The sequence below is a fragment of the Nuphar pumila genome, unplaced genomic scaffold, assembly GCF_984573655.1.
Source record: "Nuphar pumila unplaced genomic scaffold, dmNupPumi1.hap1.1 HAP1_SCAFFOLD_712, whole genome shotgun sequence".
NCBI lineage: Eukaryota > Viridiplantae > Streptophyta > Magnoliopsida > Nymphaeales > Nymphaeaceae > Nuphar > Nuphar pumila.
Genome location: NW_028323461.1, coordinates 10,103 through 27,168, shown reverse-complemented (window position 1 = coordinate 27,168; position 17,066 = coordinate 10,103). Strand labels below are relative to the sequence as shown.

Below are 17,066 nucleotides of genomic sequence, written 5' to 3'. Positions count from 1 at the left end.
CAAGGTGGGCGAAAGACAAAAGTACCTTGTTCATTGTGTTGTATTCTGACCTTTGCCCATGCACCTGTGTCGGCAATGTTCGATTGCATGCATGTGTGCTTGTGCCACTGGCTCGTGTGGACGTAGCCCGCATACCCCCCTAATACAAAACCCCCGGCACGGCGCCGCGCCCTTGCTGGACCGGTTCGTTGCCGCGCCTGTGCCAAGCCTGATCAGTCGTTACTGCTGCAACTACCCAACTCTTGCCGCATCAATCCCGAGCCATGTGGATGTTGAAAACTTGAAACTTGTGATGACAATGTTGTTTCTTGCAACCGCGCTGATGCACAGGTTAAGCAAGGCAAGAGCGCACTCCCATGCGATGTCAAACCTTTCCCAACTACTTGAGAACAGACAGTGCCGCTAATGAGCTGCAAAAACCAAGTAGCAATAACAGCTACACACCTCGCTGATGGGCTCGCGTTTCTTGGGGGAGATCATGACCTCCGGTGTGTCGCCGCGTTTGGCTGCACGCCGGGTGCGGTAATGTGCGACATCCTTGTCATGCGCCTCCAGAACGCTCCCTAGGTCCACCCCTGCCTGCCAACAAGCCTGGTCGACAGGCAACCGGCAGCGGCGGAACAAATCCACCGCGAGCTCGTCGAGAAGCTGCCTCGTCATCGTGAACTGTGCGCCCTTGCCGGTCGGCCCCCCGATCGGAATCTTCACCACCACCTTTTCCGTGGTCGAGAGCTTGATCTTCACAGTTTCCGCGATCGTGCGCACGTTTGCACGCACACGGGGATCGGAAACGTCCACACCGTACGGCTTGAGGTGTTTGTCTTCGATGTGGCGCGCGATCACGGCGTCCCAGTCATCGCCTCCCAGGTTTGCATCCCCTCCGGTTGACAAAACCTCGATGACTCCGTTGCCGACTTCCAGAATGCTCACATCAAACGTGCCGCCTCCCAGATCAAACACCAAAACAGTCTGGTCTTCCTGCAGATCTAGGCCATACGAGAAAGCTGCTGCAATTGGCTCGCGAATCAGCTTGATGCTGGTCAGGCCGGCCACCTGCCCTGCACCACAACACCAAGACACTCACGGGTATATAAGACTCACGGTAGAATAAGCGGTAACACAAGCTCGCGGTAATATAAGACAGCTACGAAATGACAGGCCGTCTCAGCCAGCAGTTGTTTGCAAATGTTCACGTCTTATCTTCCTACCTTCCCCGTCAGTTACGATCTGATCACTGTGTCCGTGATTTGCATCCCAGCGACTTCCAGCCTGGTGTAGCTGCTAACAATTCACAAAAGACATTGCAACGCTAGAACCTGTCTGAAATGCCTGAGCACCATATGAATGATAAATGGCAGCAATGCGTGAACTTTTGGCCCTCCTGGGCAACACACTCATACAACTTCAAGGCAGCCACACAGTGCCTTTCAGGATTGCTGGCGCGTCAAAGATGAGCCTTACCGGCTGCCATGGTGGCCTGGCGCTGCTCCTCGTCAAAATATGCGGGAACAGAGATCACAGCTCGGTCTACGGTCGTGTCCGTACAGGCCTCCACTGTGTCCAGGAGCTCTCGCAGAATGTAAGCTGAAACCTCCTCTGGAGTGACCTCCCCATCCTCGTGGTGCTTACACTTGATCACCACTGCCCCATTCTCGTCACCAACTGTCCTATAAGCCAAGCGCTTGAGCTCCTGCATGCTGTTGTGTGTGGGCATTTCGACAACGGCTTGATTTGGTGTATACTGCGTTGTTTGTGTGGAAAGACAGCGGGCAGCGTTTTCTCAGGGGCGACCCCCCACAACGTGAGCATCCCATTTCCTACGAACTCACATACGCATACGACCGCATCATCATATCAATGTCAACAAGTGTTGGTGACAATTTTTCCAGGGTTGGCCGCCAAGCTCAGCGCAAATCGGAAGAACAGGTTGTTCAGGGTTCCTACGGACCATCGTTGGAGCTTGAAAGCACACATGGGTGCAACATGCAATGTGACGCTCTGCCCGCACTCATATGAAACCAAGATTGGATTGACGTCAGAAAACTCTGCTAAGCCAATCGACTCTCGGCAACATCGCCAGTAACGAACTGTGGGGTCATCGTCATTCGTTCATAAACTAGCAGAAGCGCAGATCGAAGAAAAGAAACATCAAAGTTTCGATATCCCGAAGAGCACACCTCAGCCACACCGTCGTGTTCTCTGCCGATAAAGCGTTTTACGGAATAAAACGTATTCTCTGGATTGGAAGATGCTTGCCCGCGTGCAGCTTCCCCAACAAGCACTTGCTCGTCTCCTGTAAACGCAACGATTGATGGCATGAGCGTATTGTCGCCCTGTAAGGGGATGCACAAAGGGCCCGCATCAGGGGTGACGATTGCCACAACCGAGTTGGTTGTGCCCAGGTCGATACCGACGGACACAGTGTTCTTAGCCTCCTCAATAGAAGAATCTACCGCATTGACCACGCATCGCGCGCTCCTGAATTTGTGGCAAGCAACACTGCTTGGCGGCTGTAATGTAGCCAGCCCCCTCCCAGCTTTCCCATGGCCGTGAGGCAACCGCATGTCGAAGGTAATGGCTGACACGAAAGCAGAAGAACAGTCAATATTTGTTGAAAGGATCGGCAGCGCCCAGCGCTCTTCATAGAGGGTGGAAATGTCCGAACCAGATTGCACTGCAGTGAGCATGGAGTGGTATCGACCGTAAAACACATGCAGTTGGTTTCCTAAAACATGCAGTTGGGTTCATTGAAATATCGGAATCAACAGTCTGCCGTGTGTAGCGCAGAATGCTGCATAATTGCTCGCCATTCGATATGTCACGTAATGCGATATCTCTGCCCGACACTCGGATAGGCCAGGCTTGTTACGACAATATGATTACTAGCTACAGAACTTGTAGCAAATAAATCACACCACGTCCCCTCCGCCATGAAACAAGGGCGAGAGAGACATACCCGATGGGCTTCGGCCTCAGGTCCACGCTGGTCGGCCTGGGGAACAGGCGGCAAGTGCCGTTCCACCGCTTCCCAAAAGTCACATCAACACATCAACAACGATCGGCCGCAAGGCGAGGCAAAGAGCAGCAGGCGGCTAGAAAGGCAGGACAGGCACGCTGTTCAAAGTGGCGGCAGCAGGCAAGGCAGCAACCGTGTCAAGATCATGGGACAGAACAATTCATGTAGCCTTCAGCATGCGGCAACGGACAGCACGGCCCCTTGGGTGGACACCGAAGGAGGGGAAAGCAAGCGACGCAATTCCGCGAGGGTGATGCGACAAGGGGCGTCGTGAGGACCGTTCACATGGCCATACATACATGATCGTGGCCCACACACCCATGAAAACGAGGCCTTCAACCCCAGCATCCGAGCCCAATCTGTTTTCGACTTTTCAGCTGGGAGTAAATTGTCTACCCATGTTCCGATCCACAGATGGCAGCAAAATTCCTGAGCAATGCATCAGGAAAGAGCCATCCTTTCTCTTCCTGACATAGATCATGCAGCATCACAAAAGCTTGCATGGCGCAGAGGCGTCTGATTGCATCATCATTGACGGGGGGCACGAGGGATTGCATGGCATAGATGCGTAGTCACTGCATGTCCAGGCGCTGGCAGCAGGCAATGTACATGTACAACCCATCGTCATAGCTCAAGGCCCCGCTACACCGTCCCTCAAGGTGACTCCAACTCGCAACTCTCACCCACGTCCACTGCACCTGTAGTACGCGCCGTTGGTCTGACTGAGATCCGAGGTAAAAATTAAAAAGTCACCCACACATGGTGAGTCCTGCCTATGTGTGCAGTCACGACCCAACAGGGTCGGTGCAGCATGTTTGCTTGGGTTGTGTTTCCATGTCTGATGCACTCTGTACTCCTTTCGGAGCCCCCATCTTGTATCTCAAGACATCGGTTTCGAGTCAAACGACTGCGTATCACATTAGGGTGCAACATTTTTGGGGGGGTAGCGTTTGCATTGGGAAGGCATATGTCTTTGGTTTGGCAAGTAGGGCCTTGAGGCGTTCGGCGGCAGCGTGCGCGCTGGGTCGATCCTCCTGCTTTTGGGCCCAGCAATCGCTGATGAGATCCGACAGGACTTTGGGGACGTGAGGAGGGATGGTTGGCCTCCAGCCTGACGCCACCTGAATGGCCCACACATGCGATGGGTGGTCGCCCATGCGATACTCGTTCCAAGCTTGTGCGGCCAGGGATGCCAACGATGCTGAAAACAAACATTAGGTTGTGTTCTCATGGAAGCTGCTAGTGCAAATATTTGCAGCAACATTCGGCGCAGCCGACAGTCATAGACGACAGCAGAGCGATCGAACGGCATCAATGCGTTTGCAGTGCATCTGTATGTATGTTGCAACTTTTCATTCTCCTGCCTGCCATTGCTTCTGTGGAGCCATACCTTCTTCACAAACTCCTTGACGGTGATGGGGACGCCATTCTCGTGGCACAGGAGCACCATGTGCGTCTGTGTCAGGATCTCGTACATGACCACTGCCATGGAGAACACGTCACACTTTTCGCAGTACGTATCTCCGTTGTAAACTTCAGGTGCCTGCAGTGCGTGCCATCAGTGAGACGCGCGGCAAAAGCCCCTGTGCATGCCACCAACGTATCTAGTTCAGGCTGTCGGTCGATCAACTCAGGTGTATCGTGAGCCCTGATATGAACCCACTTGCGTTGGGAAGCACGGTACAAGATGTATTGTGGCGTAAGCACCTGGGCGCTTGCTTGCAAGCAGTTGAGGACCCCAGAAAAAGCGAGCTGACGTACCATGTAAAGCAAGCTGCCGCACATTTGGGTGAGAGCAAACTGTGCATCGTCGCACTCTTGACTAGCTGGCTCCTCCTGGAACCCCATGAGCCAGCTACCCCGCCGTATCCTTTTCTTCTTAGCACTGGCTTTGGGTGCATCCGTGTCGAGAATGCTGTCCAGGTCTTCTTGCTTGAAAGTGTTGGGAACTTTGATGACGGGTACCAGCCCCGTCACCCGCACCTACAACCGGGGGCCTGTTAGTGGCAAAGTGAGTCAAACTGAGTGACCCGTATTTCACGGCTTGTGCACGCATGGCCACAAGAGGAGGGGTGCGTGCACCAGTGCATCGGGTGCGCACATTTGCATGCAGCCCTTGCTGAGATGCAATCTTTGTTAACGCGGCAGGTCCGTGTCCAACCGGGGTTCATGAGAAAACTGGTAGACGACCGAAGGTGCAAGATGCATTGTCAAGTCAGGTTACCCCGTGGCGGGAAGCATCCCAGTGTTATGCCCAAGGTAAATCCAAGATCCGCCTCATCACAGCTTGAGAGAGCCAAGCTGGTCCTGCGCTTGCCGACGCGTCCTGCGCTTGCCGACGGGTGCAGCACCACTGATTGTCAAGTTGAAATGCATACATCAACAACAACAGAGCACCTTGCGCTGTTCACATCACATGCAGCTATTCTCAATATGTATCTCGAGCTGAAGTGCGGCCAGGAAAGGCGGGCAAAGCCACGTCTCAGTTTTAGCATCATGCCTTGGCATACCCCGAATCTTGAAGAGATGAGGTTTAGAGGAGGTTTGAAGGCGCACCTGCTGATGCAGGCCAAAATCACCCAGCTTTGCTTCTGCATTGTTGATGTTCTGGTCGTCCGATAGAAAGATGTTGTCACTTTTTACATCCCTGTGAATGATCATGATCGGACGTAGCTGGTGCAAGTAAGCCAGAGCCTCCGCCAGTGATAGCATCCACTTCATGGCTGTGACCATGCTGTAGAGGCAAGTGTTCGGACTTTTCGCTTGTTTCAACAAAATCGTCTTGAGGGAGCCGCCTGGCAGGTACTCTTGCACCACAAACAAGCCGGCATCGGCTTTGGTTGTGAAGCTTCCTAATCCCTTGTACCCAACGATTGTCCTGCAGTGAACTCATTTCCTTGGAAACGGCCTCGTGCTGCCGCGGCATGACAACATGAGCAGGCGGATGCACCATTCCACTTGTCCATGGCTTACAAGAACGCAGGCGGACATTACCAACTGCATGAAATGTGCCATGATGAGGCAACCAGCTTTCGATAATGAGGTGGCTCACATCCCAACCTGATCTATTCATTGTAGCCAGGCAGAAAGAGAACAGTAACAGAACGCCATGCACGAGACAGACTTGAAGGCGCAGGGAGTGCAAACATTGCTGGGAAAGACATAACGCCAAGAGTCAAGAGATGAGGTGTACATACCTGTGTGTCACCCTTGCAAGGATTTCGGCCTCCTTCAGAAAAGCGTCGACCTCGCCTTTCCGATCTGCCACTTTTGGTTTCATCATCTTCACAGCGACAACCTCCTTCACCCCATCGTGAGTGTACTCTGCCTTGTCAACTACGCAAAAGGCCCCCGCCCCAAGGGACGACACATGCGAAATTGCATTGGGGAATATGCGGACATGCGCCGACATCTGGGAAGCTTTGTCATACACATTCATCTGCATAAAGCAGTCACCTCCCGGTCAAGTTTTGCTTGTTTGATGGCATCAGTAGCATGAGGCGAGATTCTCTGACAACAGTTACGCATGGCTGCGGTAAAAGGCTTCTCATGCATGCACTGTAATCGATTGACCGGCAAGTGTTGGAAGTTACCTTGGAGACATCGTATTCAGAAGGGGATTTGCTCCTTGATCCGACTGGGGTTGCTTGCTTTCCTGTGGACCGGTTCTCTGTGCTGTTGAACCTTGGCAGCGGTGCAGCGGAATCAGTCGCACGGTCTGCATGCCAAAGGTCCAAAACATCATGGAAGCTCCTTGGCACCCTGTGCAAGCTGTTGGCGTGCATGACAGGCGCACGCCACAGATTCCCCTCATGAGCCGAAGCGCTGATAATCTTCCATATCACAACATTGCGCATTTTCGACATGTCCATGAGATGACAGTCCAGTTGGGGCTGTAATGTGCATATTATGCACGGATTTTCAAGACACACGATGCATGTCAGCAATACTATGCGCACCCAACCATAAGATCTCTGTGCCCTCAACGGGCGTCCTGGACAGTGTCTGCACTCAATCGAGAGTGACGTAGGGGGGTCACTGGGTCATTGAAGATTTCACTGCTGGATACGACTGCTCAACAGGTGTGTCGTAGACAACGTACTGCGAATTGTGCGCACCTGTTGACGCGGATTGTGGAACGGGGTTGGGCGGCAATGGATTCCACACGGGAATGGCGTCGTGTTCATTCATCGCTGGCTGCTCGCTCGGCTTGTGTAAACCGAGAACATCATCGGTTTGCAAGGACAGCTGCCTGACAGCTTCCTGGATTACTGCGCTGCTGCACGCCGGGGCAACGTCGTTCAGGTGGGATGGGACAACCGCGTTCCTCGGGTGGGGCCAGCGTCGGTTGAGAACCGGAACAGTCGCCATAGACTACTATCACTCATGTCGCAGGTTCAATGCACAAATTCAAGTATTGTCATCCATAACCTTGCAATGAATGGTACATGGAAGCCTGACCGAGTATGATTGGACGATTTTAGCCAGGGTGTCCAAATACCCAAGTGAAACGAGGCGGCATTCGTACTCGCAAATCAGAAGCCGCCTCGAACAAAGCAATCACGATGAAATGCGCCTAAACTTCCCTTGTGCTCGAGGACATCGTGCCGAGAGTGTCTTTCTGAAAATTGATCAATAACGGGAATGGGCACAGGGTGCCAACAATCACCAACAGCTGGAACGGAGAGCGTCCTTTCTCCTCAAGCCATCAACAAAACTCGAAATTATGGAATAAATTGAAATAACAGCACCTTTGGATTTGCTCAGGTGGCCCTGCGCCATGCGTGCTTCCAGTGCTTCCAACCATCGGATGGCGACGAGAACGCGTGTTCGCGTAAAGTCACATGAGTCTGGGAAAGGACATCACCCATGTGTGTCTCACAAGTAGCTGTTTAACGTTTGAGAGAAGTATTTTTCCACTATTTGTGACAGCAGTTGCACCTCTTGCTGACCGCACACGCATGGAACTGTCACGGTTAGCTGATACGTCTCCACATGCGTTTCGCATTGAGTGCCTTCGCAGGATGAATTGCGCCATGGGTGCACCTGGGCGTGAATAATTGCCTGATCACTCCCACTGGCAGTTTGTTAGACATTGTTCAAGACGGTCCATTAGCCGAACGATTTGGTAGCAGGTAGGTATCAGCACCCATCCCGAGGCATCTAGAGATAGTTCCGCGAATTACGACTGAGATGAACTTGTCTGAAAATTCCAACTCATTTAAAATCCTGTCAATCTGATGTTTAAATCAACCAGGAGCCATGCCAGGCCACCAAAATGCGCACAGCGCAGAGTAGGTCCCAAGGAAGCCTTCGCGTCACGCCTAGAGGCAACCCAGGGTACAGATTGGGGGACGATGCATTCCAATGATAGCCAGAAAGGCTCGTCAACTTCATAAGTGGCACCGCGACAAGATCCTCCAAGCCGCATAGTAAAAGTAGGAGGCTGGCTAAAGGCTAACACAATCGGCGAGCGGTGGGCAAACCGATGCGCTTGTGAAAGCACATGTGCACGCGGCATTCGGCAATGTCGCGAGAAAAATATCTGTTGGACCAAGCGGATGGCGACAACAGTCAAGGCACTGTGTGCCCACCAGCAATGTCACCACCAGTGCTGGTTATGATGCACAGTCCAGGGAGGGTAGATTAATAGATGAGGATACGGTGCTTCAACGAACATCTGCAACATAACTCGGCTGTATGGCGGAGGCTGTTTTTTTGTATGTAGGTGAGGCAAGGGGGCAAGCTTGCATTGGATTCCTCTAAGTCTCAATGTGAATTGAACCTCATGGAACGGTATACATACCGTCGACGTGACAATATTTTGCAGGCCCTGTTGTGTGAAAACACATCTGATTGATGGATCTAATTACAAGACAATTACTACGCAATAACCGTCAGTCATGACTAACAAGGCGCACATCCAAGGCACCAGTCCCAAATGCTCAAGCTAGATTGATTGTAAGAAGTCCTCGATGTTGGCATGCATCGACGTATATATTCGATCCGGACATATATACAGTCGACCCTGGCTATACCAAACCCCAGCTATACCAAACCTCTGATATACCAAACCCCATGGCAACGGATCCACCCTGATGTTTTCCACTGAACTGCACCCCTTTATACCAAACCTCTGGATATACCAAACCTTTTTCTGGGGCACAAATGGGTTCGGTATAGCCAGGGTCGACTGTATTCGCTAAGCAGCGATTGTAGGCTGAGTAGTCTTCTGCTTTGCCGTTGCTCTTGCGCCAATGCCTGCGTGTTGGCGCTTGTGGTACTCCGCGATGGCCTCTTGGCAGCGCTCCAGATTGGAGAGTGGGAGCCACTTGTTGTAGTGCGGGCCATATCCCACGAATGCCACTCGATACTTCTCTGTCTGTCCGCTGCGACGTTTGCGAATGCGGTGGCCGATGACGGCTTCCACCTCAAATTGTTCATGTCCGTCAACGATTTCCGTTGTGGGTACGTGCGGTTTGCGTGTGTCCGGGTGATACCGTTTCAGCAGGTGTACGTGGAACACGTTGTCACACTTGATATCCTCCGGTAATGCCAGTGTATATGTCACTGCACTGTTGGCTTGTGTGACGGGGAACGGGCCAACCCATGTCGGGATAAGCTCGCGCACTCCGTCGGCTGTGTTTTGAAACCACGGGCGTCTCGTGCTGAGTAGGACCTGTTCTCCTACGCGGAATGATTTGTCACGTCGTTTGGCGTTCGCAGATATCAGCATTTTCGGCCGTGCTGCTTCCAACCGAGATGTAGCCTCGCGCTCCACCTTAAGGTCAAGCTTGAGCCATTGTGCTCGTAGGGCATGTCCCGTGTGGGCATTTTGGGTCTGTCAGGGTGCATAACCAATGCGAGGTAGTTCGGCGTCGTGTGTATAGACGCACAGTACGCATTGTTGAGGGCATTTTGAAGCGGCGATAGTAGCTCTGCCAGTTAGTGTGGGTGGCATTGATGTAGTGTCGAAGTTGGTCCCTCACTGATTGTATCGTACGCTCCGCCAATCCTACTGTCTCATGGTCCACCGATCCAACATGTATGTCGCAGCCCAAGCCTTTCAGTGTTGTTTGTAAGTCCCCTGATACATGTTTGAATCTGCTGTCTGGATCGCATACGATGGATAGTGGCATTCCAAATGTGGATGTCGCTTCCATGAGAGTTTTCACCGCCACTTGCCGCCGTGCACGTGGTTGGGCACAGGCGTAGCAGCGTGTATCTGATTTTCCTATCCACCAATGACGAGTATTAATTCCTGCTGCATATCCGTGCGAGGTAGTGCGACTGCGAAGTCAATAACCTAATGTTGTAGCTTTTCGGCTGGCACCGGAAGAGGCTGCAGTAATCCGCTGGGACGTTGCATAGTGACTTTGCGTAGTGGCTTCATGCGTCGGCACGAATCACATGTTCGCACGTACTCATCGACGTCCTGACTAAGTGAAGGCCACCGATAGAACCGTTGTATGGCTCTTTTGGTTTTTAGTGTGCCTTGGTGAGCTCGTTCTGGTGGGTCATGGTACTGGCTGATGCAGTCCATTCTCAAGCGATCATGATTTGGTATTACCAATGCTCCTTTGCTGAACCATAGTCCCCTGAGCTGTTTCCATGCTCCTGGTGTCATTTGGTTCGCTTGGTGTGTTTGTATGAGGGTAGCCATGGTTGGGCCATCTTCATACCCATGAGCACAGCGTTGCAGGAAGGTGTTGGCCCAAGTACCAGCATTGGTGTGCTGCATAATGGTTTCCGTTTCACCCTCTGGCCTCTCCATCGGCTCAGCTGGTTGTGCCATGGCATCCTCATCGTCTGATCCCAACAAATCACCTGAGCATGAGATATCCATTCTGGCTCTGCTCGGTGCTGCTGTGGGCGTTTCTTGAGGTGCCTGTGGCATGCTAGGCTGTGATGTTTCTGCAACATTTACTAGTTGTGCCTTTGCCTTTCGTGCCTGCGCCCTTGTGAGGTTAGCTTGGCCGAAGGTGGCTATGCTGTACATGCTGGAAAGATATGCCACTGTGTCACTGAGTAGGCCATGATGTTGAGTGGGTCTGTTGTCCTTCTTCCGCAATTGTGGGAAATATAGTTCGCCCTCTGAACATTGCAATATTGCTTCAGTCACCGCGGACGGCTGATCTGGCTGGGGTGGTGGTGGCCCATGCCGAATTCTGCTCAGTCCATCTGCTATATTGGTTTTGCCTGGGATGTGTTGGATCTGCATGCCAGGATACATGGCTAGGGTCTCCAGAATCCTTACTTGCCATCTTTTGAGGTTGGGTTTATGTGCTTGTACTGGGGTACTCTAGTTTATAGATAGTCTGCGATAGTGATCTCATGACTCATCTGTGATGCGCCTGCTTGCCCTTCTAGCTTGCACGCTCTGATTGCATGCTCGCCTTTATTGCGGAACTCGCGAGGCTTGCCTCAGGTTTTTTATTTCGAGCTACTGCTTAGCGTTATAATCAGCAGATACGTGAGTGGCTTATGACCCACGTACACTGTGAAGTCTGTCCCTTCCAAATAGTATCTCCAAATTTTTAGTGCATGGATCAGGGCTGTGAGCTCCTGTTTCCCAATGCATCTTCCAAGGCTGCTTGGTCAAGCTTGATGCTACCATCTGACTGTGGTTGTTGTGCTTGTGCAGTGAGCTTGGCCTTGATGTTTGCTTTCTTTCGAGACTGGCCAGTCCCGGACACAGCCACAGCACTTTTTTTGGGCCTGGCGAAATATTTCAGGAAGTTCATACCGGACAACGCCACAATGGCAGCACCATTGTCTGAGATCACAAAGGCTCACAGCCTGGCTTTTCTTGGGGTCAGTGTATACTGATTCACCGACAATGAATCCAAGGAATTTCAGTTCTTTCATCCCAAACTTACATTTGTCAAATCTGATGATGAGCTTATTTTGTTGGAGTCGTGTTAGGACTTTCAGCATGACCTGGTCATGTTCCTCCACTGAATGGTCATGATCAGGATGTCATCCAAATTCACCATAACAGTTCCTTGTTCAATGAGGTCTTGGAAGATCCTGACCATCATTCTTTGGAATGTTGCTGGTGCATTGGTGAGGCCCATGGCTAGGACTTTGTACTCAAAGAGGCCTTCCGGGGCAGTGAACGCCGTGAGGTGCCTGTCTCTGGGTTGTATGGCACTTTGCCAGTACCCCTTGAGTAAGTCTGGGCTGCTAAATACGTGCTTGCCTTTGATTTTTGCATACAGGTCCTCCGCTCTTGGGAGTGGGTATACATCCCTTTCCGTCACAGCATTGAGGCCCTTGTAATCCATGCACATTCCTAAGGCGCCATCTGGCTTGGGTGCGAATAGGATAGGTGCCCCCCATGGTGATGAGGATGGCTGCACTAGTCCTTTGGCTATGTGGTATTTCAGCTGTTTGGTTACCTCTGCCTTTCAGCGGGTGACAGCCTCCTTTGCCTCCTATACACCGGTTTGGCGTTGGGTAGCAATGGTATGGAGTGTATGGTTTCCGTCCTGGGTGTGAGGTGGTCATCCGTAGACCTATCCGGCAGGTCTTCCTTGAAGACTGATGGGAATTTGTCTTTCCAGGCTTGCAGTAATTCTGCCTTTATGCCGGCGGGTGTTGCCTGGCTGAGATCCTGCTCATGGTATTTTTTGTGAGCCATGTTCTCTGCATCGGGCGTTGGTGTTGGAGTTGCTGCAGTTTGCTGGAACGTGTGTGTGTTCATGCAGCAACACTTGAACCAGTCATCCTCGTTGAGGAAGTCTTGGAGTTGCATTGGCTCCTCTCCATAAAACTGAATGATGGGTTTTCCTTCAACTATCCTGAAGTCTACTGCATCCCAGGGTGAGCCTTCCCCTGATAGATCTGTGTAGTGTTCAAGGATAGCAGCGAACTGTGATGCTGAGACAATGAGGTTGTCTGCGGCATTTGAAGCGCTTGCTGTCAGTGGTTAATGATGTTTTCGGGCGAACACCGTGTGTCTTGCCTTGCCCGTGATGCCTTTGATATCCTTCTGTGGACCTTTCCCACAACCTGCTCCCAGCATGGCTCTGTGTGTGCCAATCCAATCGCTGCCGAGGACTAGATGCTGGGAGGAGCCCCAGTTGACATTGTTGTAGTGATGATACTCCTAGCATACAGTGCCTTGGATGGATACGTTGCATGTGCGCTGTAGACGCATCCTAAGACGTGCGAGATCCGCACCCGCACGTCACCCTCCGCATGTGGCAGTTGCCACATGCGCATCTTCCTGTCATGTTTGCCTGTGCTCAGATTACGTAGAACTGTTTTCATGCTCTCCTATACATAGCCTTTGTCCGTAGTCGTCTTACGGTAAGCCGAAATCCTCGACAGGTTATGGGTGTAACACGCTCCCGCCGCGCATAAAGAATGAAGTAAATCAAGACGACCGCAAGGAGAATTCAAGATGGCTGGGAGAGCACTGAAGGATGGACCAGGAGAGGTTCTACATGATGACAACTGGCCGCGCTGGAGTGAGCAGATGCTGGCTTTTCTGTTCCTAAAAGGGTGTGACCGTTGGCTGCTGGAAGAACTGCCTGAAGATGCCGATGATGAAGATGTACTACCAGCCAAGCAGGCGGAGATGTGGATAAAGTCGTGCGTGTCTCCAAGATGGGCTAGGAGGGTCAAGGGGATGATCTCGCCCTTCCAAATCTGGGAATGTTTCAGGCAATTCTATGTGGACCACCTGCGAGCTAACATGATTGAGATTCAGCAGCGCCTGTTTACCATGCACCAAGGACCACCCAGACCATTGATGAGTACATGGATGAGATCTTACTGCTGGATGACCAGTTGGAGGCAATGGACATGCCCCTTCCAGAGCACACCATGGTTAGTCACATCATTTCGTCTCTGAACTCCTCTCTATCACCTGCAAGATCTGTCCTCAAGCTTAATGCAGCCAACTACACCATGGACTCTCTGAGGACTGCCCTGTGCTCCATAGCCAGACCCGCCCCCCTCCACCTCAAGACAGCAGGGCAAACTTGACTGTGGACAGACGGGACAGGAGGGACAGACCATCCAGCAACTCCAGGCGCTCGCCAGGGGGAACGTCCAACACCAAGACAGGTGAACCCCAGGCTTGAGAGCCCCCCTTCAAGGACAAGGAATGCAACCACTGCGGCAATGTTCGCCAAATTGCCCCCTACTGCCGCCTGAGCTTTGCTGAGAAGCTGACAGAGGTAGGCTGCAGTGACACTACGGCCCTTAGGCACTTGAACCAAACCATTTATCTGGAGATAGTGATGTATCGATGGACAACTGTTGTCATCATGAGACTTATGCATGGTGAATGTCGCGAATGAGTGCATGCCGAATTATGCGCTTCGCACATTCAAGTGAATCTTTCAAATGCAACTAACACCGGAACAGTCCTCATGGCTGCCACATGGGGGTTCTGGATGCCACAGAAGTGTCGCTCACGCATCCAAGACCACGTGTGATATAACATGGCTGCATCACATTCATCGCTCGGACACAATGTGTGGTCATGAACCGCGGAGAGCGTAGAGCCTTGCAAGACATACAGGTGAGCCTCCTTGTGCTCTTTGAATTCATGAGTTGCCATGCATGCGATTCAAAGTTACGATGAATTCCAAAAAACTTGCGATATACTAGGGAGGTAGAATCAAGTGCGCTTTCAGGGTATGGCTATCGGGCGCGAAATATCATTTGAGCGTTTCGCGCCATGCCTGGGTGCACAAGGACTTTGGCAACCCTTGGTTGGTCTTGGAAAGCATGTTGCCCCGGGGTGGGATCATCAAGTGCCATGCACCTCTTCTGCTGATGATGGAAGGTCTGAACACGGAGATGTGCCAGCACAAGTGAATAATGACACGCGGTGGCAACGGCAGCCTATCATGTCCACAGTGTACCGATTGATGTGCTTGCAGCGCCAGAAGCTTGCAGCCTCAAAGATGAAGCAGCCTGCCCGGCTGATTGTGGTGAGGCACGGTGAGACAGATTGGAACATCGCACATAGACTGCAGGGGCAGTTGGCTGAGGGTGCTGACGTGCCCAGCCTCACCACTTGCGGCAAGGAGCAAGCCGCACTCACAGCCAGCCACATCCTTGAGGCATACAAACCACAGTCACGCAGCGGCTTTGCAGCCATCTACACATCAGATCTCTTGCGAACAATGGCGGTCCGCATCCCTTACCTTCCAGCGTAGTCCCTAAATTTTGTATGTCTGGGCACGCTGGTTCTACAGCTGAGCAGTGCATGACGATAACAGCGTTGAAGGCAACTGGAGCATTTCGACGGCAGTATGTCAGGAGATGAAAGATTGCATGATATTGCAGACCGCGGAGATCATCAACGGTGTGCTGGGAGGCAATGTGCCCGTGGTTGCTGACAAAGGTTTGCGGGAACGGCACTTGGGCTGTTTGCAAGGTCTGCATATCTCTGAAGCTCAACGGCTACAACCTGTGGCCTGGCAGGCCCTGACTCGTGGCCGCTCTCACGAGAGCATGCCTGGTGATGTGGAGAGCACCAAGCAACTGCAGGAACGCGTGCGGAGCTTTATAACAAAGATTGGGAGTCGACATCCTGGTGGGTTGCCGTTGATAGCTGTTGGCGCACTTGAAAAGTGTGACACCGCAGGCTATCTGCATTGTCACACTTGTCAATGCCCCAACGTTGTGCATCGTATTTCTCGCTTAGGCCGCTTCGTTTTAACATGGATGATGAATTTCCTGAATTCCCACATGCAATCTTCCGCCATGCACAATTTTCAATTCATGCAGGCAAGGACCGCCGGTGTTGAAAATAGTCCTGAAAAAACAATGGGTGGGGGGGCCTAAAAGAATGCTGCAAGTACTCAGAATGAGGTCTCTAGGTTCTATGGGTAGAGAGTGACAAAGGCAAGGCGTGTGAGCTGTTCTTGCTTCCAAAAATCCATTTCCTCAGAAGTTGAAAGCAGTTTTGCGAATGGGTCGCCTTACCTAGGGTAGCCACCTAGGGCCCCAGATGATGCAAAGCCCCAACACACCCCAACATTGTACCAGGCAATCAGAATCGAATGATCTTGACGGGCTTGAGTTCTCTTGCGTGAGAGGGTCGCGACCATGCATTCCGCATGTCATTCCAATACATCGTAGATTTCCATTTAGCCAAGGCCACTCCAAGGCCCACCTCAACACAGTCGACCCCCCCACATACCTGAAACTTTAGAAACCAAGCTATCTTAGAGGATTTGAGCTCCCTTGGACAAGTCGGATGCATGCATACCTCGAACGTGTGATTCTGACGCACCATTCTTTTTCTTGCCATTTGTCTTGATCGGACAGAATTGGTTATGTGTTTTCTTGACTGTGCAAACGCCATAATCCAAAGGAAGCTTGAAAATTGTGCACATGTTCACATGCAGCAGCATTGTACTCTTCACTGACATTTAATGAAGTTTCTCAACAAGTTGTGCTGGTCAGATTCCGTTTCAACGTCTATGCATCACGTGTGGTGTTCTTGCTGCAGGGGAAACAGTGCTGGTCGTCACACATGGTGGCGTCCTTTCAACATTGTATGCGATCGCTCTTGGCCATGAGAGGGGATCGCTTGCAATTGTTGCCAACTGTTCAATCGGCGAGGTGTTAGTAGAAGGCAACACATGTGCCATTCTTTCATGGAATGCAACGTCGCATTTGGTGTCACCCGAATGCAGCGATGTGCCAGGTACCTTTGGGGGCGGCAAATTTGGGTGAACTATCCGGTATATGTTGCATTACTTATACCAATGGGGCTCATCCTCAGCAGGTCTTGGCCTTTTGGGTAGGGGCATTGCATGACTTTTGATGCATGTAATATACTTCTGGATTGGGCACAGTCGGTGCATGACCTGAGTGCAATTTCCAACTGCTTGTGCGTGAATGAAAGGCACCAGACAAACTGACTGAGTACAATTACAAAGGCTGGCACAGCCTTGGAAGACGGAGATCACGCAACTCAGGTGTCATTATAGTACACCCGGGCCGTCCCTTTTAACGGAAAGGACAGCCATGAAGGCTTCTTGCGGGATGTCTACTTTTCCGATCATCTTCATTCTTT

The 17,066-nt window shown here is 51.7% G+C and overlaps 3 protein-coding genes across 3 annotated transcripts; 1 reads left to right on the top strand and 2 right to left on the bottom strand.

Annotated features, from left to right (window-relative positions):
• Window positions 1-231: 231 nt before the first annotated feature.
• LOC149809877 (chaperone protein dnaK-like) lies at window positions 232-1,714 on the bottom strand. Its single transcript, XM_089994570.1, has 3 exons — window positions 1,462-1,714; window positions 445-1,058; window positions 232-402 (listed from the first exon to the last, which is right to left on the bottom strand). Exons 1-3 carry the CDS (start codon window positions 1,712-1,714, stop codon window positions 232-234), a joined length of 1,038 nt encoding a protein of 345 aa, XP_089850696.1.
• Window positions 1,715-9,218: 7,504 nt separating this feature from the next.
• LOC149809876 (uncharacterized) lies at window positions 9,219-9,752 on the bottom strand. The gene has a single exon (XM_089994569.1). It carries the CDS (start codon window positions 9,750-9,752, stop codon window positions 9,219-9,221), a length of 534 nt encoding a protein of 177 aa, XP_089850695.1.
• A 5,549-nt stretch (window positions 9,753-15,301) lies between these two features.
• On the top strand, window positions 15,302-16,723 carry LOC149809875 (phosphoglycerate mutase-like protein 4). The gene is made up of 2 exons (XM_089994568.1): window positions 15,302-15,626; window positions 16,497-16,723. The coding sequence occupies exons 1-2, from the start codon at window positions 15,302-15,304 to the stop codon at window positions 16,721-16,723; spliced, it is 552 nt and encodes a 183-aa protein (XP_089850694.1).
• The last annotated feature ends 343 nt before the right edge of the window (window positions 16,724-17,066 follow it).

What these genes read in the sequence shown, in the direction of transcription:
- LOC149809875 (XM_089994568.1), top strand. Translation starts at nt 15,302, where the DNA reads ATGAAAGATTGCATGATATTGCAGACCGCGGAGATCATCAACGGTGTG. An exon ending in TGAAAAGTGTGACACCGCAG is followed by an intron (nt 15,627 to 16,496) that starts GCTATCTGCATT and finishes TTCTTGCTGCAG; the next exon opens with GGGAAACAGTGCTGGTCGTC.
- LOC149809876 (XM_089994569.1), bottom strand. Translation starts at nt 9,752, where the DNA reads ATGCTGATATCTGCGAACGCCAAACGACGTGACAAATCATTCCGCGTA.
- LOC149809877 (XM_089994570.1), bottom strand. Translation starts at nt 1,714, where the DNA reads ATGCCCACACACAACAGCATGCAGGAGCTCAAGCGCTTGGCTTATAGG. An exon ending in CCAGGCCACCATGGCAGCCG is followed by an intron (nt 1,059 to 1,461) that starts GTAAGGCTCATC and finishes GTTGTGGTGCAG; the next exon opens with GGCAGGTGGCCGGCCTGACC. An exon ending in AACGCGAGCCCATCAGCGAG is followed by an intron (nt 403 to 444) that starts GTGTGTAGCTGT and finishes GCAGCTCATTAG; the next exon opens with CGGCACTGTCTGTTCTCAAG.